A 22,011-nucleotide genomic window follows, 5' to 3' on the forward strand; every position below is an offset into this window, starting at 1 on the left:
CCGCGCTGTGAGCTTGTATATCTGCTATTTTTCAATAGCTAAAGTTACTAGGGCCCCTCCACCTTGGGCCCTGGTAACTCAGTCCCACTTTCCTACCCCTTGTGACGCCCCTGGACACAAGTAGTGTTGGTGTATGCGAGAGAGACAAGGCCTGTGTGAGAATGTGCATACAAATGACATGCAGCTTACGAATGTTCCATGGACTTTATTCACAACACAAAGGTAGCATAATGTTCTGTTCTTCACAGGCCTGCCAATTTTACAGTTTTTTACCCCCCTCCCTGAATTGTTAAGAACACAAATTCCCACCCACAGCTGACTTCAAGACATCCTCAGATCTTGCACAGCGGGAAACACTAAATCATAGGAGAGCTTCATCATATAAGCTGACAGGAAAGTCCAAAATAAAACAACTGAAATGCCTCCAATGGGTGCAACATCAAGGTCTCACATTTGAATGGAAAAGACGGCACAGTTGAGCACAGTGCCGTGCCGTTACAAAATACATGACAATCTTCATAATGATTCGAGTCCCATCAGCGACTTGGTTGACTTTTTTCCCTCCTGCACAATGCAAATTAACAGCATGGTATTGTGACTTGTGCATGCATTGGTGAGTAAACATGATGGGAGCTGCTTGGCAGCAGCAGGCTGCATTTGAAATTAGTTCAAGCTTGAGTCAGAACTAAGTGTGAAACCTATTTATGTATTTGCATTTATTTATTCATTTCCATTCGCTTATGTCAAATCCCAAATTCCCAACACATTTCTGTGTAGTCTTGTCACTTTTGCCCCTGCTTGCACACCCACCAGGAGGACGTACAACGTACATGGAGCAAATAATGGAGAAACGCCCAACTCCTCACTGTTCCAACACCCCCCACTGAGAGGTGCTGCCACAGACTGTATACAATATGCTGGTGCAGTATCAAGGATTGTGCTCTGTACTGCCTGGCTTCCCTCCTGTTTGTATGGACGTTAACCAATCCGGACAGAAACTTCAAACCTGCATTCTATCTACAGGACAGGTAATGGCGAACAGAAAACAGTGAACAGTAGAACCACTTGAGCGAGCAGTGCACAAATATCACGTCCACAAATAAGTCCACACACTGTTACATCAATAAAATAAAATTGAATATAAATATTTTGAGGAGTGATACCATTCAGAGGCTGACTCAGCTCAAACAGTTGAATTGGTGGAGTCTTGTTTCGGAATGAATCTAAGTAACATTTGTTTGTCGGCAGCATTTATTGCACATCCCGTTATGAGATATATTTGCGTTGCTTCATGTTGATGGCGCCATGCTATGTCTTCTGGTATGGTCTGAAACAGGTACTGCATGTGTGTCCCTGATGGCCGCCATGTTCTATGTGAAGCAATGTCCCCAGGCGTAGAGGACAGAAATGGCATGCATTTCCATATCGGCTTCAAGGCACTCCCTCTGTCCATCAGCAGCTGAGGATCTTAATGAAGGCCCGTCTGAACTCGATGTTGAAGGTGGTGTAGATGACGGGGTTGAGGGCGCTGTTAACGTAACCGAGCCAGGTGAAAGCGCCGTAGAGTTCTGGGGGTATGTAGCATGTCTTGCAGTGGGTGTTCAGGATGTGGGTCACAAAGAATGGCAGCCAGCAGATGAGGAACACCCCTGGAGCAGCCAGAGATGGAGGGAGATGGATGGAGCAGGGTAGGTGAAGCGAGGAACATAGTTTGAGAGTGTGAAGAAGGATTGGAGAGGAGTGGAAAAGAGATAGTGAAAAACGTTAGTCACAACAATTAAATACTTGCATGCTTTTGCTATCTAGCTTTTTATAATTTTTTTTATAGAATAGACAATTATTTTTTACCCCCTTTTTCTCCCAATTTAGTTGATATGCCAATGTATACCCCACACATTTGTGACTAGGTCTGGTACTTTGTTCCTTATGTCTGCATTGGTCATTTTTCTCTCTTTTGTACAGATTATCCAAGTACATAATCTAAGCTTTCATATGATGTATCATTTGTTGGAATTGGAGCATATTTGAAGAAGTTATGGACATTTTAAACTTGTTGCACCATAAACCTTACCTGACTTTTGCCAGATGGTGGCAGCATTGCGTATATAACGCTCTGCTTTACCATCTGGGCTTGCTCGGCCAGAGTTGATAACACTCGTAAAGTCCCGGGCCGGACCAATCAGCGGCAGCTATGGGCGGGCTCTGAGCGGCTCTGAGCCAATAGAGTCTGATTGCAGACCACGTGGAAACCCAGGAGGCGGATTCTGGGTGCAACGTCATGCAGACAGGCCAATATGAGTGGTTGGAGTTGGCACTCCCAGACTGTGATAGAAACAGCCACATCCAATCACCTGCTACAGAAATTCAAAAAATGGCCCGCCCCTTACATCGAGTCTGTCCGAGAGAGCCCAGATGTAAGGCAGAGCGTTACGCACTGCTGCAACTATCTGGCGAAAGTCAGGTTACCATAAACCCCAAAGTGCTTAAAAAGCCATTTGAATGCCAGGAACATTTTTACACCTCTAGGTCGCCAGAAGTGGGTGTGACAATGGGAGGGACAATAGGTACTTACCTACACCCCTAAATCACTCCCCCAAGTCAAACCACACCCACAGTGGTAGCTGTCAACTTCAAATTTACTTTTATTTACTACAATTATTTAAAACTACTATTTAGTAGTAGACCTGTGGTAATATATTGTGCTATAGTGCTTGCAGCCATGTCAGAAATAGTGGCCAGTGGTCTTTTCTACCTCCTCCCCTCCTTATATGCTCATCCTGTCATTTTCTTCTTTTTGTAGTTACAAAATTACCTACATTTTATAATTAAGTAAAAGTATCAATACTGCAATGTAGAATCACTCTGTTACAAGTAAAAGTCCAGAATTAAAAATGTACTTGAGTAATAGTACAAAAGTATTGGTATCCAAATGTACTTAAAGTACCAAAAGTAAAAGTACAAAATGTTTGAAAATAGCAGATCTACAAGCTCACAACGCGTCGCACCGCAATGCGTTGTGAGCTTGTAGATCGGCTATTTTCAAATAGCCTTGGTATAACATAGGGCTAAAGTGGTTTATGTATGTTTTAAACTTTAGTTGCTTTGTAGATTAGCATTATTGGGCTAAATGTAAAGACGCTACGCTGCGCTGACCGTGAATTCAACACAATCTGCTGTTGAGCAGTTTAACCAATTTGCTACGTACGTCTACACAAACGGTCAGATTAAAAAGATAAATTGCTTAGTGAAGGCTCACGGATGTCACCATAGGGTACGCTCCAGCAGAATGTCCCGTAATGATCGTATTATTTAACGAGGAGCATTTTAATCCGATCGGTCGTCGTTTCCTTAAAAAGGTATTAATGTATCTAAGTGCAGTACACCTCGCAACCGATGGGGTCGCATGGCTGAAAAACAACAGAAAATGGCGTCTGATCGGATTAAAATGCTGTTTATTAAACAATACAAAAGATACGGGTAATTCTGCTTGAGCGTACCATACTGTGACATCTGTGAGACTTCAGTAAGCACTTTATCTTTGAAATATGAACGTTTTTGTAGACGTACGTAGCAAATAGGTTTAACTGCTCAACACGAGGTTGAAGTGAATTTATTACGTGCGCAAATATAACATCGTCGAGTGTTTGTGTAACTTCAGTCAGATTGAAGGATCATCTGACTCTGATAATGAACCACAATCTACAGGCTACGCTTAACCGCCTCGCGTTGTGAGCTTGTAGAAGAGCAAAAATAGAGTTTGGTCGCGTTTTATACAACAATGCCTACGTTAGCCTGCAGCTAGCGCTAGCTAACGTTAGCGTTAGCCGTTAGCCACTGCTAACTGCATGAAGCTAACGCTATAGCGTATCTCGCAGCTCGGCCACTAGTCTGTAGTATAACAAAGCCCCGCCGTTCTCGAACGCTTCTTGCCTTTTGTGAACATTATATCCAAAAAGTAAAGGTCCTATGCCGGTCTCTCATCTGTTTACTTCATTAGCGTGGAAGAAAATCGAAGCAGCTTGTTGAAATAAAGTTTATATCGCTCATTTTTGTCAGCCGGTCCTTTGTTTTTAGACATGCTGCCTCCCCTGGTCACGTGGTATAGACACAACGAATAATAGAGGGGAAAATAATGCACCGGCTGACAAAATGAGCGATATAAACTCTTTATTTCAACACGCTGATTGGATTTTCTTCCACGCTTGAAAAGTAAACAGTTGAGAGAAGTGTATAGGACCTTTACTTTTTGGACAGAATGTTCACAAAAGTAAGAAGCGTTTGTGAGCGGTGGGGCTTTATTTTTTACCACAGACGAGAGGCTGAGATGTGAGATACGCTGTATAGCGTTAGCTTCCCACTAGCGCCGGCTGTTCCATTCCGAGAAGACATCATCGCTGCGTCTTTCTTTGTGTGCCCGAGAGCGACTCAGAGAGTCAGATCACGACGTATAAATCAAAAAAGTAAATCCTTCCAGAATACTGTCTTCTGCAAACCAATAACATTAGCGAGATGAAGTTAGTCACTGAGAGAGTGTTTACACACTAGAACCAGATGCACCATGCTGTATGGGCGGTGCTCAGAGCGTGAACACGAGTGAAACCTGAGGAACAATGGATTCCGTCGGCCAATTGAAACGCTATGCAAATCTAAAGAGCTGACTTCTCCGCCTCCAGAAACGGTCTGTAATCTCTTCCAAAGTAAGGCAACTTTACTACACCAGTGTTAACTTTTGGCAACCTTAACAAAGATATCTTATGGAATGAAAACCCTCTAATATATTCAAACTGTGTTTATATCAAAAAAACGAAAAACAAAGAAAAAACTAAATCACTCTTGTTTTCGCGTTTTCTGACTTTTAAAATTGCCGACATTTGGACGGTTCCACCAGCCTCGGACACATTTCTTTGTTGTCACTGCTGTAGTCTCGCTTAACGCGGACATTCTATGCCCCCCAGCGAATCCCACCACAAGTGTTTGCAGCTAACATCCGAGATCTATGGAGACGGTTTATGTTCTGCCATTGCTGTAAAAAAAAAAGAAAAAAAATTGCTCTATTGGAGTGAACAGAGATGTGGCGACTCTCTTTACATGGCTCTGGATCGGACCATGCCCGTATTGACATGGCTGATAATTAAAGCATGTGAAAAGCAGTGTCAGATCATCGTCTACGCTAGATGGTGTGAACCTCCTCACCCCTGCCAGACTGCATTGGCATTTCAGTTTGTTTCACCCATGTCACCGCAGAGATGTGCAGCAAGGAATAAGCATTTAATGACATTGTGGTGTGGGTGGCGCCGTGGCGCTTGATTTAAGCAGTCACACATGGCCCGAGGCAAACTAATTTAACTCAGGGCTGAGTGTGAAGCACACTTGTAGTGCCTTGATCAAATCGATGCACCAGAGAATAGATCAGCCATCCCTAGTATACACACACACACTCAAATGAGATGTCATGACAACACTGTTTCCATCTGCTCTGAAATGCATTGACCAGATGTCCTGCTGTGGCCAGGTTTGCACGTGCAATAAAGGATGCTTTTTTGGTGGGTTTCAAGCGTTGGGCTTCGGCTGGGAATTCCCCCCATGTAGCCTCAGTTTGGGGTTGGGAGTATGCCTAATAAAGCCTAAATTAGCGACTGTGTGCTAAATTTGGTGAACTTATCCAGCAAATTGTCAATTTAACTATTGAGTTTAATATTTATTTTCTTGGTAATGTATTCCTGTCTAATCCAATCAGAGCTCTCGCTCAGTAGGGAGGCTCCTTTAACTACGGCTTGCATTCACTATTCATGGATTGCATTTGTAGTCCTAAACCGGCCATATTGAGGACCAACACAGGTGTTTAATTTGTCTGATTAATCAAAACAGCTGTGTTGGTCCTCAAAATGGCTGGTGTAGGACTACAAATGCATCCCAGCCTGCTGCTGCTTAGCTGCCTCCTCCACCCCAGCCTCAGCATTTTGATCAGAGTCTGGAATAGGCTCAAATACTTGTTATGTTATGTCTAATGATTCAAGCTAATTTGTCAATGTATTGCTATTCTACTACTATTTATCCCTATGAGGGGTTTTGTTTAAAGTTACCTGATTTTGCATAGCAAGCAAGCATGAACAAAATTCAGGGAACATCTCCGAACGCGGAGCCCTTTATTGCCAATTTTAACTGTATTTCATTTGTTGCAATAGATGGTTAAATCTACTTTGACGTGAGTGTTCCTGACTAAATGGATGCACAGTATAAATCAGCCATCTGCACACATTCTCCGGAGAGACAGCCTCTGTCATGACAGGGAGTTTCCATTTTCTCTGGCTTGTACCAGCTTGCCCTCTCTACAACACATGTGAGTGTTTGTACGTTGTGCCATGTCCCTAAAGTATGTCGAACCCCATCCCATCCCATGAGGTGGGGTGGTGGAAAATTGCCACAGTCATCATCACAGACAACCTGGTGGACACTGCTTGTGACCAGCTGCTTGTAATGTGTATAATATAATCTAAGTAAGCATATGGCAGTGCAGCAACAGGTGCATTAGAAATATTTATTTAAAAAACATAATTTTATAATATATAAAATGTAAAATAGTTATTAGTGTGATTGCATAGGCAACACACTAATGGGTTGTAAGGCTGAATATCGTATTGTCCAATGTAATGTCCAATTAGACACAATTAATCATCATCACAATATATAATTTGTTGTTAACCTTTTTCTGATCTCTGATTAGACAATATAATGTTCAATTAGACTGGAGTGAGATCACAAAATGTAATATAAATGCTAAGACGGAATTCATTTCCCAGCGGATTCCTCGTTACTCGCGTCACTGCAACCATCTTTCTAGTTATATCTGCATCCTTCTTTTGTCAGCACAATGCAATAAACACTCACCGAGCACAATGGCCAACATCTGAGTCGCCTTCTTCTCCCGCGTGTGCATGCTCCTGAACCGTGGTTGGAGGGAGTGGGAGTCGGGCAGGGGCCGGATAGCGGTGTGCGTGCGTCCGTTGGACACCTCCTTCACCTCACAGCAGCTCCTCCTCACCGGAGGCTGCTCGTCCTGATTGACCCCCTCTCCTTCCTCTTCCTCGCCCTCTCGCTCCGGTTCAAAGTCAGTGCGACCACAGGTGGCGTGGGTGATGCTGCAGTAGTTCTGCAGGTCCACTTTGGGAAGCAGGGTGTTTTCCGCAGGGCCAGTCCGTGAACGTTTCCGCCTCAGGCATGCTGTCAACAGTCTGGACTTGGGGGGGCCGGGGGGCTCTGTGCCCTCCTGGTGGTACAAATGACACAGCAAAGCGACATACTGTAGGCCAGGGGTCTTCAACAAGGGGTCCGGGACCCCTAGGGGGTCCTCAGAGTTACTACAGGGGGTCCTCCAAATCTTTGAGTGATAGAACGATTTTTTTTTCTCCTTTTTTATTTAAACCACTTGAACCCTAGTGTCCATATTCTGAGAACTTTGCCAAAAATAGCAGATCTACAAGCTCACAACGCCACACGCTGTGAGGCGTTGTGAGCTTGTAGATCGGCTATTTTTAGCAAAGAGCTCTTTGGCGTAGAGGGGAAAAAGAGCAGAACATGTACAGAGCGAAAGGTCAAGTTTATTAAGTATTGACGGTTCAAGTGGTTAAATATCTGAAAACACAAATTGACATGAATCCAAAATACACTGATGATTGTGCTGCCAAACAATGAAACTATATGGAATCTATGAAAAGGTTGTGGAGGTCCCTGGCTCATCTCTCTCTCAGCTAAGGGGTCCCTGGCCTGAAAACGTTGAAGACCCCTGCTGTAGGCTAATACAGTAGCAGAACCTCAGTCCGCTGCATTCTATTAAACCCATTAAGACCTGAGGCCGATTCTACAAATGCCTTCTAAATCAGTAAACTATTTTCTAAATCTCAAACTATTTCGTGATTTTTTTCGTAATGCAAAATTCAGAAATAGCAGATGTACAAGTTCACAGCGCAGCATGAAGTGGCGAGCTGTGAGCTTGTATATCTGCTATTTTTGAATAGCCAAGGCTAAAATCTAAAATGACACAGATGCTTTCCCAGTTTTAATGGTTGAGCACACCTGAGACATTCAACTAAAAAATGTATTTGTATATAGCCCTTGGTCACTGTTACAATCTCGATGGGCTTCACAGGCCCGCATTGAACAATGGAAACAAAACAACACCCCTGTCCTTCAACTGGGTGAGGGAAAACTCCCTTCAAGGGCGGACAGGCGTGTAATAGGTGCCGAGAGAGCAATATCCAACTGCAAAACAATATCCATGCTGGTAAAGTGGTAGATATTAGATAATACACAATATAATGAATATATTAATAATAAACGCTGTAAATCACTGAGGACTACCGGTATATTAACACAAGATCATAAAATAGAGGGTCTGATGCAGGGCATCAGGCCCCTAGCTCAGAATCCTGATTTATGTTTCCTCCTCTGATCCCAAGGCTGTGTCATAGTTAACAATACCTGGTTGCGCAACGCACGCACACACACAGACATGCACACGCGCGCACACACACACACACACACACACACACACACACACACACACACACACACACACACACACACACACACACACACACACACACACACACACACACACACACACACACACACACACACACACACAGATACTGTATGTGCAGAACAGTTCCCAGTAGCAGCTTTATCACAGCATATTTCTCACCTGCAGAAAGCAGCCCAAAAGACAGTGAACAAATTACTGATTACTGCTTCCTACTCGTCTCTAGTCTATCTCTAGCCCTCAGCTCAAAGCCTGCATCAAAAGCATAATTATGTCATAGACGAGAGAAAGTTAGCATGGCGATAATTATTTTAAACTTTGTTTAGCTACTCTTATTTGAATGGCATGCTCCGTCGTGGACTTTCTGTGATGTGTTTTTGCCCATTTATTTAATAAAGGAAGTGCAGTAGTAGATTATCATATATTCTAATAAAACTGTTGGTTTATTTGTGCATGTCAGAAGCATCATGTGGATTAAGGCCGCCTACAGACATTAGATACACAAGCCTCTAGCTCGCCCTTGGGGGAGGGGGGGCAGCGTCCAATTCATTCCCTATGACCGCCTCTAGCATTAAGCCAAGAGGCATGCTAGAGGCTCAAATGTTGTAATGTGAGTGTGAGTTTAAGGTGTTTTCTAGCTATAGATGTCCATGGTGGAAGTGCATGCATATAGCCTAATGGTTAATATAGGGGCCCCACATTAGCTCTTGAAACCCCTAGATTCTTAAAGGTGTCTCCACACCAAACAGCCTACAGGAGACTCCTTCTGACTGTATACAGACTGCAAAGAACTGCAAAGAACTGCAAAAAACTAAGCACTTATTTATTTTTTCAGACGACGCCGACTGTAGTTACTGTATGGCAGTGGGTTCTCCGTGCAGAGGAGAAGAAAAAAAAGAAAAACAACAACACGGGCAGCTGCTGCACTATTACTAGCCTACTACTAGCTTTGCTTTGGATCAGATTGGAATAGGAATTGAGAGTGGAGATTGAGAATATGGTATTTAGTAAAAGTATGCGACGGGAAAATGTCTCTGGCTTATTTTGGCTTGGTTTTGCAGCAGTAGCAACTATTCTACAACTCCCTCAATCTTACCGACGGCGAGGGGCGACTCAACAAAACTGAGCATGTCCAGTTTTCCAGTTTTCGGTCGATAACGTTCCCGACCCGCTGCCGAAAACCCGACGATGAGCTCCCGATCGGCAACAGACGCTATCCGCCGCCTTCCGCCGCCGATTCGCGGCCGAATCGGTTTGGTTAAAAGTAGCCTTAAGACTGCTCTCACACACACTTCAAAGGCTAAAGAAGCAGCACTGACTCTCGATCAATGAGAATATGATAACACAGTCATAAGAGTTAGTCATCCATTCCATGCACACTCGCAATCGTGCACGTGCACAGACAATCACACACACACACACACACACACACACACACACACACACACACACACACACACACACACACACACACACACACACACCTACCACTTGAATCCTGGTTGGTGATACGTCACTCTTGACATTGGGGGTCTCCTATGTGACATCGGAGGAAGAAATGACAGCAGTGACAAGCTTGACAAGATGAGCACACTTTATAAAGCCTTGACTTCATACGCAAGTCTATTATTATTATTAATTTGTTATTATTAATTCGTATTACATTTATGTTCCAATGCATTTAAACCCCAGCATACGTATCCGTAAAATAACAGAAAACAGAAAATACACTACTTTAGAGCCCTGAGGGACTCCAGTCTAACATATGGGGTTTAAGTGGTAAATAGCGTTCATATGTGTGGGATCCTGCTGTCGACACAATCATTCTGAGCCAAACTCCCTGTGACTGAGCCGAACTCCCTGTGTCAACTGTCAACATTCTATGGAAAGAAATATAATATCCCCCTTGTCTTTGGAATAAAGAGGGGAGGGGGGGGGGGTGGCATTAGCTAAAAATAGCTGATCTACAAGCTCACAACACAACACGTTGTGAGCTTAGAGTACTGTTGGTCGGGGACCTAATTTTATGGGTCGCGAGTAAATATCCCCTTTTTTGGTTTCCTACATACAATAAAATCACCACTAAATACCATCTCTCCCAGTCTCTCTCCTATCATATGCACGGAGACCTCACCTAAAACTTCAAATTAAATCACAGAATATCCACACCTCGCTGATTTTGTCTGAACCGAAACTCGGACCAAAAACAAAAGCCAAACACGAATTCTGTGAACTACAGCAGACACTTTTTTCATCAATTTCTAAAACTGTATAGTACAGCATATGCTCCAGGCACTATTGTTCAGTATGCACAAAACATAGTTGCTTTATCATAGTTAAAGCTCTCATCAACTGAGGGTGGAACCAGTGCAATTTGTTTGTTCATTTGAGCTGCCACAGGCACAGCGCTGTTTCTGTGATCTGACTGGGAAGCAGTGGTGGAAAGCAACTAAGTACATGTACTCAAGTCCTGTACTTACTATACTATGTTGAGGTGTTTTACTTTACTGGGGTAGGCCTATTTCCAATTTTCAATACTTTTACTCCACTACATCTCTTCAGATGGGCTACTTGTTACATCGTAGATTTGTATTATTATTATTACAAAACATACATTTACCACTTCAGACCTATACTTTGGCTATTTGATCAACAAGCTCACAAGACAATGTGTTCCTTTTGCGGTGTATTCTCAAAGGATCTTTATACGTTTTATACATTTGAAAACTTGTGAAATGGTACAATGAGTAATATAACCACCTTCCTCTTTGTTCTCCGTGCTGGACAACTGGTTACTTAATAACACAAATAGATTCAAATAAATACATGTGAACAGCCAGGGTTCTAAAATCGGTTTCCTCCATAGTAACAACCAATCTCTTTTTAGTGTGACTGCTTTCCTCTGTACCAGAACACAAAGTAAACAACAGAACCATGAACATCCCATAATACTCCTCTCCAGCCCACCAACTTCGGTACTTACTTTAAGTGTATTTTGATGCCAAAACGTTTACATTGTTTATTCTTTACTTGTAACAGAATATTTCTATATTAGTGTATTCATACTTTTACAAGAAAAAAAGAAGAAAGAAATTCCAGCACAGGCAGCCTCTACCTCCTGATTCTTCACCTCCATTTTCTTATCGCAGACTGTCAGCCGAGGCTCCGCAGCCACCATGCCTCTGTGTAATGGAAGGGTCTGTGGGAGCGGATAGATATACTGTAGATGTGACAACAGAGGAACCAGGCCAGGCTTCAAGCTCCACCTCAGCTTTCCCCACTTCGCCTGCAGTGATCAAACTCGCCCCCAAGCTTCTCAACTCCTTTGCATTCAATGCATTTGCACATTAAACAAGCTACAGTATAGCAATGAGCTCCATAGTGCCATAGCGAAAAGTTGCCAACCAGAATTTATCACTTGACTTACCCACTAACAGCTATTATGCTAAACTAAACAACATGATCGTATGATTTTGTCTGCGAATCGTTTAGATACCAGCTACCAATAGTCAATGTAATAGGCCAATACCAATATTCAACAAATTGTGAAAACATTGGCCAACAGCAACTTGTGATCTTATTTCAGTAAAATTGACGAAGTCAAGTCACCTTCACAGGGTATTTTATGTGCCATGCAAAATAGGGCCCTATACAGTAGCTTTTACGTTTGGGCTGGGAGACATAACAGTTGCCTACAACAAGAAGCCACACCAAAATCTACTAGCACCTATAAAGGGATATTTCACATTCAAATAAAATAAACATAACAACAATATTTAAAAAAGAAATGAAAAAAGGCTGTGAGTTTTCCATTACTTTTACATTTTATTTTTCATATATTTCTGTTTATTTTATTTGAAAGTGAAATGTCCATTTAAAGGAAAAAAGCTTTGACAGTATGTAGTGAACATTATTGCAGCTATATAAGAAAGATCCATGTAGAAGTGTCTTGCCCTTATATCGGGCTAATGGAATTATTATGTCCCATAATAATTCGACGATAACCATCTTAAAAGTAGTGAAAAGCAGTGATTCAACCTTTTTAATTCCAAGTTCACCAGTTAGGCCAGGGACCCCCACAACGCTGACAGTACACATTAAAACAAATACATTTGACTCCTAACTATTAATCATTTAGCTGCCCCCAAGGAACCCTGAGGCCATGTTGAGAAGAACCAGTGGAACCATGGAAGGTTCATGGAAAGTTCATGGAGTCGCAGTCCCATCAAAACGGGACAAAATACCAAAGCCTTGTGGGCAAGACAGAAAGAACAAAAAGAACTTTCACGAGTAGCGATAAGACTTTTGAATAAATAATGTTCTGACATACACAAAGGTGATGTTTTAGTGAATACTATGAAATTAAAAGTACCCTTTATTTGAACATTTTAGCTTTTTATTAGTGTTGATGCTTTTATTTATATATTTTTTTTACTACAAGTCAGAGGAGCCCTGGCAAATTGATTTCACCCTGCATTTTTTTCTTTTCTTTCTTTCGTGTATCATCTTCCTTAAAGATTGGTTGGCGACATTTTATTTTACAAGATTTCTTGTTACTTAGGGGAGGCCATGAGGTGGCTGTCGTCTTCTCCCCATTGCTGACGTCGTCCTAGGCATTGTTTGAACCACTCAACCTTCCACATGAATATGCACTGACAATAGTCTTTCTAATTATTTCTCAGTGTGTAGGTAGCTTACAGCAGCAACATATTTTTGCACACCATGCGTGCAGCAGACTCTGATTATTGAAACATTTAGCTGCCCCTCCTCCTCACATCTTTATTTTTCTTGTCTCTCACAGGCAGTCGCATCCGCACCACATTTGTGAGCTTACAGTACATACTGTAAGCTAAATTTGTGTGTGGTCTCATCTCACCGCAGATGGTGGGGAGTCTGGCTGGACCTTCCTGCTAGCCTGGCGGAAGGTGATCCTCTTCCGTCTCATCCTGAGGAAGACGTAGATGCGTACATACACCAGCAAAGTGACCATGAACGGCAGGTAGAAGGACACCACCGATGAATAGATCACAAAGTCAGGGTTGGAGATGGAGCACACACTGGGATCATCTGAGAAAGGGGGAGGGAGGTACAACCATGTGGCAGACAATGTCAAAATCTCACATGGAAAACAGTCCTTGGCAACTTTTGGGACTTCGTTTGCAGCCAGAACCATGTTTTTTTCCCCCTCTTTTTTTCTACTATGACAAACAGGCTCAGAGAATGGTCACATGGAGTGCCCATGACTGGTTTAAGTCTTGTTATCACAGGTTTTGTTTAGTCGCAGTGGGCCCGCATTACAGTCTGATAGCTCTGATGATTTTAATTCAAATTTGACTGTTTTATACAAGTGTTTGTCTGCTATTAAGGTCTGGTTGGCAAGTAACTTTCTCCAACTAAACAAGGCTGAAACCGAGGTGTTCAATCATTGGGGTCCGCAGCAGTGTGCCGAGGGGCCGTTATTCCGACACTAAAACTATAACCCTAACTCTACCCCCAACCCTAAACCTAACCTCAGTAAACCTTACCTCAGTAACTAACCTGCCGACGCTAAGTAACTAACCTGCCTTACGCTAAGTAACTAACCTGCCTTACGCTAAGTAACTAACCTGCCGACGCTAAGTAACTAACCTGCCGACCATGTCGGAACAGCGGATAGTCGGGATAGTGAGCGGACCCCCAATCATTGTGGCCTCCGTTGCTTCTAAGGGGGATGGTTAAAAATAATGAGCCTGCAGTGTTTTTTAAGAACCACTTAAAAACACTACTGTTCCAACAAGCTTTTGGGGAATGTCATTGAACTTCTCCTCCAGGTGTGAAATGTGTCTGCTGTTTTGTTTCCTGAGATGAATTGTACAGTTTGAGTTTTTGTTGTTCTGACATGTAAAGCATATAGTGTTGAGTGCTCTCAGTGATTTTGTTATCTTACAATAAATGCGAGAAGGCCCTGCATGCGTGTCTGCGTGTGTGTGTGTGTGTATGTAATCCGCGTATCTCGAGAACCGTTCGTCCCACTGTCTTCAGATTCGGCACGTGTGTTCCCCGCCGCGGCGCGGCGCGGAGTGCAGTGCCGGGCCTCGGCCCGACCCGATGCGCGGTTTTCCCGAACCGGCGCGAAACGTTCGGAATCTCCGTATGCGGAGATGATTGTTGACATCAGGCTGTTTCTGAGGAAACTGGCGCAAGCGCTGACTCATTGTGACATCACATGATAAAAGGCTCTGACACGTACGCCACATGAGTCAACAAAAAATGCCATGGTTACGTATTGAATGTCATCAGTATGACGTGTTCTGATGTTCATATATGGGCATAAATGGACACAGGCAAACATATGGTCAAAACGGCTCTTATGACAACAGGTATGCATTAAAGGGTAGGGCATTCACAGAGATCTCCATATACTGTGTATGGGCATAAAATGGATGCCCGTATGCGGAACTGATCTCTGACATCAGAGTTTGTGGGCCATTCATTCCCTATTTCAAATTCGGCACGCGCGTTCCCCCCCGCCGCAGCAGGTAGTGCAGTGCCCGGCCTTGACCCAACCCGATACGAGATTTTCTGGAACCGGCACGAAAGGTTCAGATTCTGTCGGACATCAGGGTTTTCCGTAACCGGCACTGTGTCTGCATAGATGTCCATATATGGGCATACAATGGATGCAGACAGACAGATACAGATATCTCCATATATGGGAATAAAGGGACACAGACAAACAGATACAGTACAGAGATTTCCATATATGGGCATAAAATGGATGCAGACAGACAGATGCAGATATCTCCATATATGAGCATAAATGGACACAGGCAAACAGATGGTCAATACGGGTCCTACAGAGATCTCCATATATGGGCATAAAATGGACGCTTAAAGACAGATAACTCCATATATGGGCATAAATGGACACAGGCAAACAGATGGTCAAAACGGGTCCTACAGAGATCTCCATATATGGGCATAAAATGGACGTAGACAGACAGATATCTCCATATATGGGCATAAATGGACACACGCAAACAGATGGTCAAAACGGATCCTATGACAACAGGTATAATGGGGTTTGCATTAAAGGGTGGGGCATTCATTCCCTATTTACATTGTTCCCGAGTTGGCCAGGTCGCCGACTAGACGCTTCGGGCCGCTGAGCTTCTAGTCAATTAAAAACGGCAGAGTAAAGAAGTTGGACATAGATAGCAGGGTGCATTGTGGAACCCAAGCATTGCCATGTGCCCTTCAAATAGTGGCAAGTACTTGATTAACTGACAGGTCGCCTGCCAATTCTAACAATTTATCTACAACAGTGATCATTTGTTTAAGCGTGTAAAAAAATGACAAGACAGTGGTGACTATGGTGCTGACTGAACTATGATGTGCAGGGGCGGCTCCTCTATATGGGCTAGAGGGGCTTAGCCCCTCCTATCTTATGGGGGAAATATCCCTTAAAAAATCAAAAATCAAATTTTTTTTTTATATGCTGGTGGAACCTAAAGCAGTAACAGCATCAAAAAGTTACAAAAAAACACCAAATATGTCCAAATGGGCTGAGTTCTTTTAGCCCAAGCCAGCTTTCATTGACTATCATTGAAGAATGATTGACAGCTTAGTGAGCTTACATGCCACGCCTGCTTCATATTCTTAACATTGTGGGGCTAGTTTCTGTCAGCCCAAAGAACACGCCCAGTTCTGTGACATCACTGTGTGATTATCGTTGAGCTGGGTGATTGACAGCTGGCATGCCACGCCTGCTTCATTTAGTCCCTGTTTGGGCTAATTTCATTCAGCCCGTAGGACGTGCCCGCTGCAGTTCCACCATGTGACTGGCTTTTAACCAATGTCTGATGTCTGTGTTTGAGGAAGAGAAATACAATGTCGCGGGACAATTCAAATGGACTTATTATTTACTTTTTAATCGATTTTCTGTCATGTTCGTGGGAGAAAAAATAGAAGTCAAGAGACTGGTGGTGCAAATACAAAAGGAAAGACCACAAAATCATACATTTGGTGTGAAATGCTTGCCTTTTGGAGGAGAGTGCACAGTGGACCCAGTCATTCTAAAGGTATCGTGAATTTCATTTATCTGACAAAGTTAAGAATGGTCGCTGCTTTAATAACATTGGAAATGTGCTGTGGATTAAGCTGCCTGTCTTTAGATGCTGTTGTCAACGTGACTGCGTGCCTGTGTGTGTGTGTGTGTGTGTGTGTGTGTGTGTGTGTGTGTGTGTGTTTGTTTTGATTCGTGTCTGTACCGCGTGCGTTTGCGTTGGTACCGCTCGCACGCGCGTTAGTGTGTCACACAGTGTGTGTGTGTCTGTTTGTTTTGATTCGTGTCTGTACCGCGTGGGTTCGCGTCGGTATTGCGCGCATTCGTGCGTGTGTTTTGGTGCTTCGGTTTGTGTCAGTGGCGTGGCACGGTGAAGAGAGAGAGAGAGAGAGAGAGAGAGAGAGAGAGAGAGAGAGAGAGAGAGAGAGAGAGAGAGAGAGAGAGAGAGAGAGAGAGAGTGTGGCACTTTAAAAGCAGTTATATGGAAAGGGAGACAGAGATTATTTTGTATCATAATGTAATGCTTTGGCAATATAAGGTCCACCTCAAGCTGTAATAATCAAACCTTTTCATTAGTTGTCTGGTTCTGGTCTTATATTTTGTTTAAAAAGTACATGATGTTCTTGTGTGACCCTTAATTTAGGATTGTGTTATTCCTATGCTTAAAATGATGAGTATTGTCAACTCCACCAATAATGATGATAGTTATCTGCACATACAAACATAATGTTCACTGGAGCAGTGGAACCCCTGTTTGTTGTGGGCACTTCTGTTCATGTGCATCTCTTGCTATAACAAAGTACAGTAGTGTCATTGCTGTAACTTGGCATCTGGAATGTGATTTTGCTGCAGGGTGAACTATGGCTAGCATATAGTATAATATGATGCTGTTGCTGCAGAGTGAACTATGGCTAGTAATAGTATATAGTGTGATGGATTTATTGATGTAGCAGAGTGGCTCACTGCCTCAGCCTGATAGCCTCAAAAGTCTAGTATTTCCCTCAGTCCATAGGGATATCCCTTTGGATCAATGGTTAAGATATTGGACTTCCACACGCGGGATACCCGAGTTCGAATCCCGGGCGTTACATTAGCCCTACCACCCAAAATCACCAAGAGCCGCTACTGATGTGTGTGTTCCGTTTGGTGTGCGTAATAATAATAATACATCAGACTTATACAGCGCTTTTGTAGGTACCCAAAGTCACTTTACAAAACAATATAAAAAAGGTAAATAAACAACTTAATTAAGAGAGAAATTTAAAAGGCTAAAAAGCTTAAAATTAGCAGGGACACAGAACAAAGCTAAGATTAAAATAGCAGAGAAGGAGATCTGTACTGTGGTGTCAGGCACACACTGTTATTTTGTTTCCCTAATGTGTCCATTTTAACTAATGAATCAACATGAGATAAAAATGTATTATTCAAAATCAATCTAAACAAAATCTAAATTGTGTTTAATTAACTTTAGCGAGGATGTCTCGAATGGTTTGAATTTGTGAGAGATTTATATTGTGAATAGGCAAGACACCACGATTTGCCTTTTTTTTGGGGGGGGGGGGGGGGGACGACAGACATTGAAAGCGAGACAGCTACAGTAGGGGCTGTTAAGTATGACATCATTTTGTAGGCAGAAGAGAATTTCTGCCCCCAGTTTCCGTGAATCTTTTTACTATTTTTACTATTTACACATTTTTCTTCGTTGTTGAAAGGAAAGTGTTAGAATTATACTTTAGTCGTTATTTTTGTCTCGGATCTGTTGAAATAGCGAGGGACAGAAAATAATCTGGGGGCAGAGTTCTCCTCTGCCTACAAAATGATGTCACGGCTTAAAAGCCCCATAGTCAGGGGCGTCACAAGGGGTAGGAAAGTGGGACTGAGTTACTAGGGCCCAAGGTGGAGGGGCCCTAGTAACTTTAGCTATTGAAAAATAGCAGATATACAAGCTCACAGCGCGACACCGAGTGCCGCGCTGCGAGCTTGTAGATCTGCTATTTTTTTAAAGTCGTGAAAATATGTGCAAATCTTTGAATATGTATTTTTTAAGCGAACATTTGTAACTCAAATTTTGCTTCTTGAGGGGTCCCTGGAACTAAATATTTTGAGATGGGGGTCCGTGGCCAAATTCATATCATCTTGGGGGTCCTTGACATAGGTTTCTTGCACACATTTTCACGATTTTTCAAAAATAGCAGATATACAAGCTCGCAGCGCGGCACTCGGTGCCGCGCTGTGAGCTTGTATATCTGCTATTTTTCAATAGTTAACATTCATGGGGGCCCACAGTAAATCCTTGTACCCAGGGCCCAGGATTTGGGGTGACGCCCCTGATTACAGTTGACCTTGTCACACCGATATGACTGCTAACGTTTCTCCAGGCAGTTTATTATGTGCACTTAATTTTGAGTTGTATCTATTTGTAACTGACACTGCTTTGTCATTAGTTTTGAATGGTGTCCTCTTGAACCTCTTCGTCTTAAGTTTGAACGGCAGCCTGTCTCCTGAAGTGATGTATTTGACGACAGTGACTGCTCGTATTGCAGGTCGGTCAGAGTCAGAGAGATTTGACAGCGATAAAATGCATAAGATGCATCACTGCCCATGGCAGATTATTTGCACTATTTGCTATGAAATTTGCTTGAAATGTACTGTGGTGTCCCAGGCGGGGTTCGTAGCTGACAATAGACTTCCCAGCATTCCTCAGGGGCATGCTTATATTTGTTATGTTTCTATTGTTGTGTTATTGTTTGTCTATGGGAATGCACTGGAGGGATAAATGTTATTGGTTTATGTTTATGTAATCATTTATTTTATGGTATGTGATCTGGACCGAAGCCATGATTGATCATAATCGTATTTATAACCCCCCCAACAATTAAAGTATTCCTACCGTGAAGAAATGCCATGCTTATTGAGCCCACAATTTGTTAGAGTATTAACATCCCTTGACATGATTTTCCTTAAAAATATAGGGTGCGTTTGGAAATGCGCACTCAACGCACTGGTGTGCCATGTTGTCGTTCGTTTATTGGGTGCACTTGGTGCGTTGTCGTTCGGAAATCCAGTGCGCGGCGCACTGGTGTGTTGAGTGCACGCACTCACCAACCCTACTCAGAAGATGGGGTTAGGCGGTGTGGTGCGGTGGTGCGGTGTTCTGATTGGTTGGTTTTCATAGCCATGTCTCAAGCATAACTCTCTGGTCTCAAGCTCTCTTCAGCAGTGAACAATGGAGGAAATTAGCGCTAAATGCAGCATTTGCAGCTTGGGCTTTCACACACATCAACATGTAAACTAACAGCAGGTTTGCCAATGTTATGAACTACATCTCCTTTCAATAGCAACGTTATGTTAGCATACTTAGCAACTGCTGCTTTTCAGAAAGTTTACCTTCAGAGTTCAGAGTGAAAAAGCACACAGCTGCCTCCAGAGGCGGAATCATAGGGGGCGCCTGTATGGGAGCTTGAGCGTACAGTTATGAGAGCCCATTGATTTTTCGCTGACAATTCCTAGCACTCAGTCGTTTTCACAAGTTTTCCCAAACTGGCCAAACTGCATTCCTGGCACTCGGCCGATATCACACGTTGGCTTTGTCCCTTTCAATTAGAGTATAGGGCTAACACAGCGTCAAAGACCGCCCCACATCCTGGCTGTATGATGTAGCTCTGTTATACTGTAGCCTACCAAGACGAAGACGCACCGTCTCTGCGACCCCTGTGCCCCACACGCTGGACCACTAAAACGGCATCGCTGCAGTCCATTGCTTCCAACTACATTGCACTCAGCCCGTGGCCTGCGTATGCAGCTAGACACTTTTAGCACGTTTTTTTGCTTTGAGAATCATGCTAAAGTTTTTCTCACGTGTGGAAATGGTCAACACACATGTGAAGGATTGTGTTGTCGGAAACAGCGCCCGCAAACGCATGGTGCAATTCTATGGAGACGACTTTGATGAAGCCAGGCTGACACTGCATTGTCACCTGCTTCTAATGATATCAACGCACTTAATGCGAAATATTCACGTGCTTTCAGACTCTTCAATGCAGAAAGTATCCAGGATACTTGGATATTCAGTATCCAATAACTCACCAATGCAGAGATATTAGTAGTAAAATGTCGACATCTAGTGGTCAACCTCAGAGGAGCGCAAAAATAAAACCTGAGGTGACTCCCAGCCTCGAACCAGATGCCAAGTGTGCTCTGTTCCCCAGTGTAACGCTCCACGCCACTGACCCCGACGGAGCGGCGCGGTATTGGGCGCCGATGAGCCCCGTGAGTCGCCACCGAGGCGAGCGCTAGCGAGCCGAGTTGCCGCGACGAACGGTGCGAACGGCGCCCAATCCCACTCAGCCGCGTTACCGAGTTATGTGCCGTTATGGACAGAATAGTAAATATTCAGTCCCTCACTATCAACATCTACCCCACTATCCACGTCATAGATATCCACGTCATAGATAAATGCACAAAAAAGGAGTCATTTCATCCGTTCATTAGCTCAGTCAGTAGAGCACGGATGCAACAAACCCACGGTTTGGGTTCGATTCCCCTGAGGGGACTAATATTCAAGGCGAGAGATATCGGCGCATGCGTACTTCAAAGTATCCACGGAGGATACTCCTCCGTGGATACCCAGTGCATATTCTCTGCATTCAAACGTCTGAGAAATGGTGAAAAAGTCGGATTGAATGCGAAGAGAGCAGTCGAAGCCGGTGGCATTGTGACGTTTGCCTGGAGATGGCAAAGACCAGTGGACTCACATTCTTTACTTATTAAGTAAAAGTATCAATACTGCAATGTAGATGTACTTCAATTCAAAATGAACTTGAGTAAAAGTACGAAAGTATTGGCATCAAAATGTACTTAAAGTACCAAAAGTAAAAGTACAATTTTTTGGAAAATAGCAGATCTACAAGCTCACAAGGCGTCGTGATATGATGCGTTTGGAGCTTGTAGATCGGCTATTTTCAAACAACCTATAGGTATAATGGCTAAAGTGGTTAATGTGTGTTTTAAAATATTATAACTTATATCCGAAAAGTAACTAGTAACTAAAGTTTTCAAATAAATGTAGTGGAGTAAAAGTACAATATTTGGATCCGAGATGTAGTGGAGTAGAAGTAAAAGTATTGGAAATTGGAAATACTCAAGTAAAGTACAAATACCTACTTAAAAAGGGGCGGGGTCAAAAACGAGCACCCAGCTCAATATTGAAAATGCAACGTCCCTGGCTGCCTCTGAAACTGGTCGTTCGTAAATAAGCCACACTGAACGCACTCTACAACGCCACGCCCACTGCACTCACTACACTGGGCACACACCCGGTGTGGGTTTCCAAACGCACCCACAATGAGTCGTTTTTCCCCCCCAATAAACAATGTATAATCCCTCTCAATCATCACCCACTAAAAGTGTGTGGCAGTGTCTGTATGAT

The 22,011-nt window shown here is 43.2% G+C and overlaps 1 protein-coding gene across 2 annotated transcripts in view; it reads right to left on the reverse strand.

Annotated features, from left to right (window-relative positions):
- Positions 1-321: 321 nt before the first annotated feature.
- drd3 (dopamine receptor D3) overlaps positions 322-22,011 on the reverse strand; it is a 45,716-nt gene continuing 24,026 nt past the window's right edge. The window contains exons 5-9 of one of the 2 annotated variants that reach the window (XM_080751580.1): positions 13,416-13,606; positions 11,655-11,738; positions 10,028-10,075; positions 6,889-7,267; positions 322-1,649 (exon numbers count right to left, since the gene is read on the reverse strand). In XM_080751580.1, the coding sequence (XP_080607706.1) occupies positions 1,453-1,649; positions 6,889-7,267; positions 10,028-10,075; positions 11,655-11,738; positions 13,416-13,606 (899 nt within the window). In that variant the 3' untranslated portion in view covers positions 322-1,452. The remainder of the gene's footprint in view (positions 1,650-6,888; positions 7,268-10,027; positions 10,076-11,654; positions 11,739-13,415; positions 13,607-22,011) is intronic. The other variant, XM_080751581.1, reaches the window with a different exon arrangement.

Source organism: Nannobrachium achirus (assembly GCF_963921795.1).
Source record: "Nannobrachium achirus genome assembly, chromosome: 21".
NCBI classification, from domain to species: domain Eukaryota; kingdom Metazoa; phylum Chordata; class Actinopteri; order Myctophiformes; family Myctophidae; genus Nannobrachium; species Nannobrachium achirus.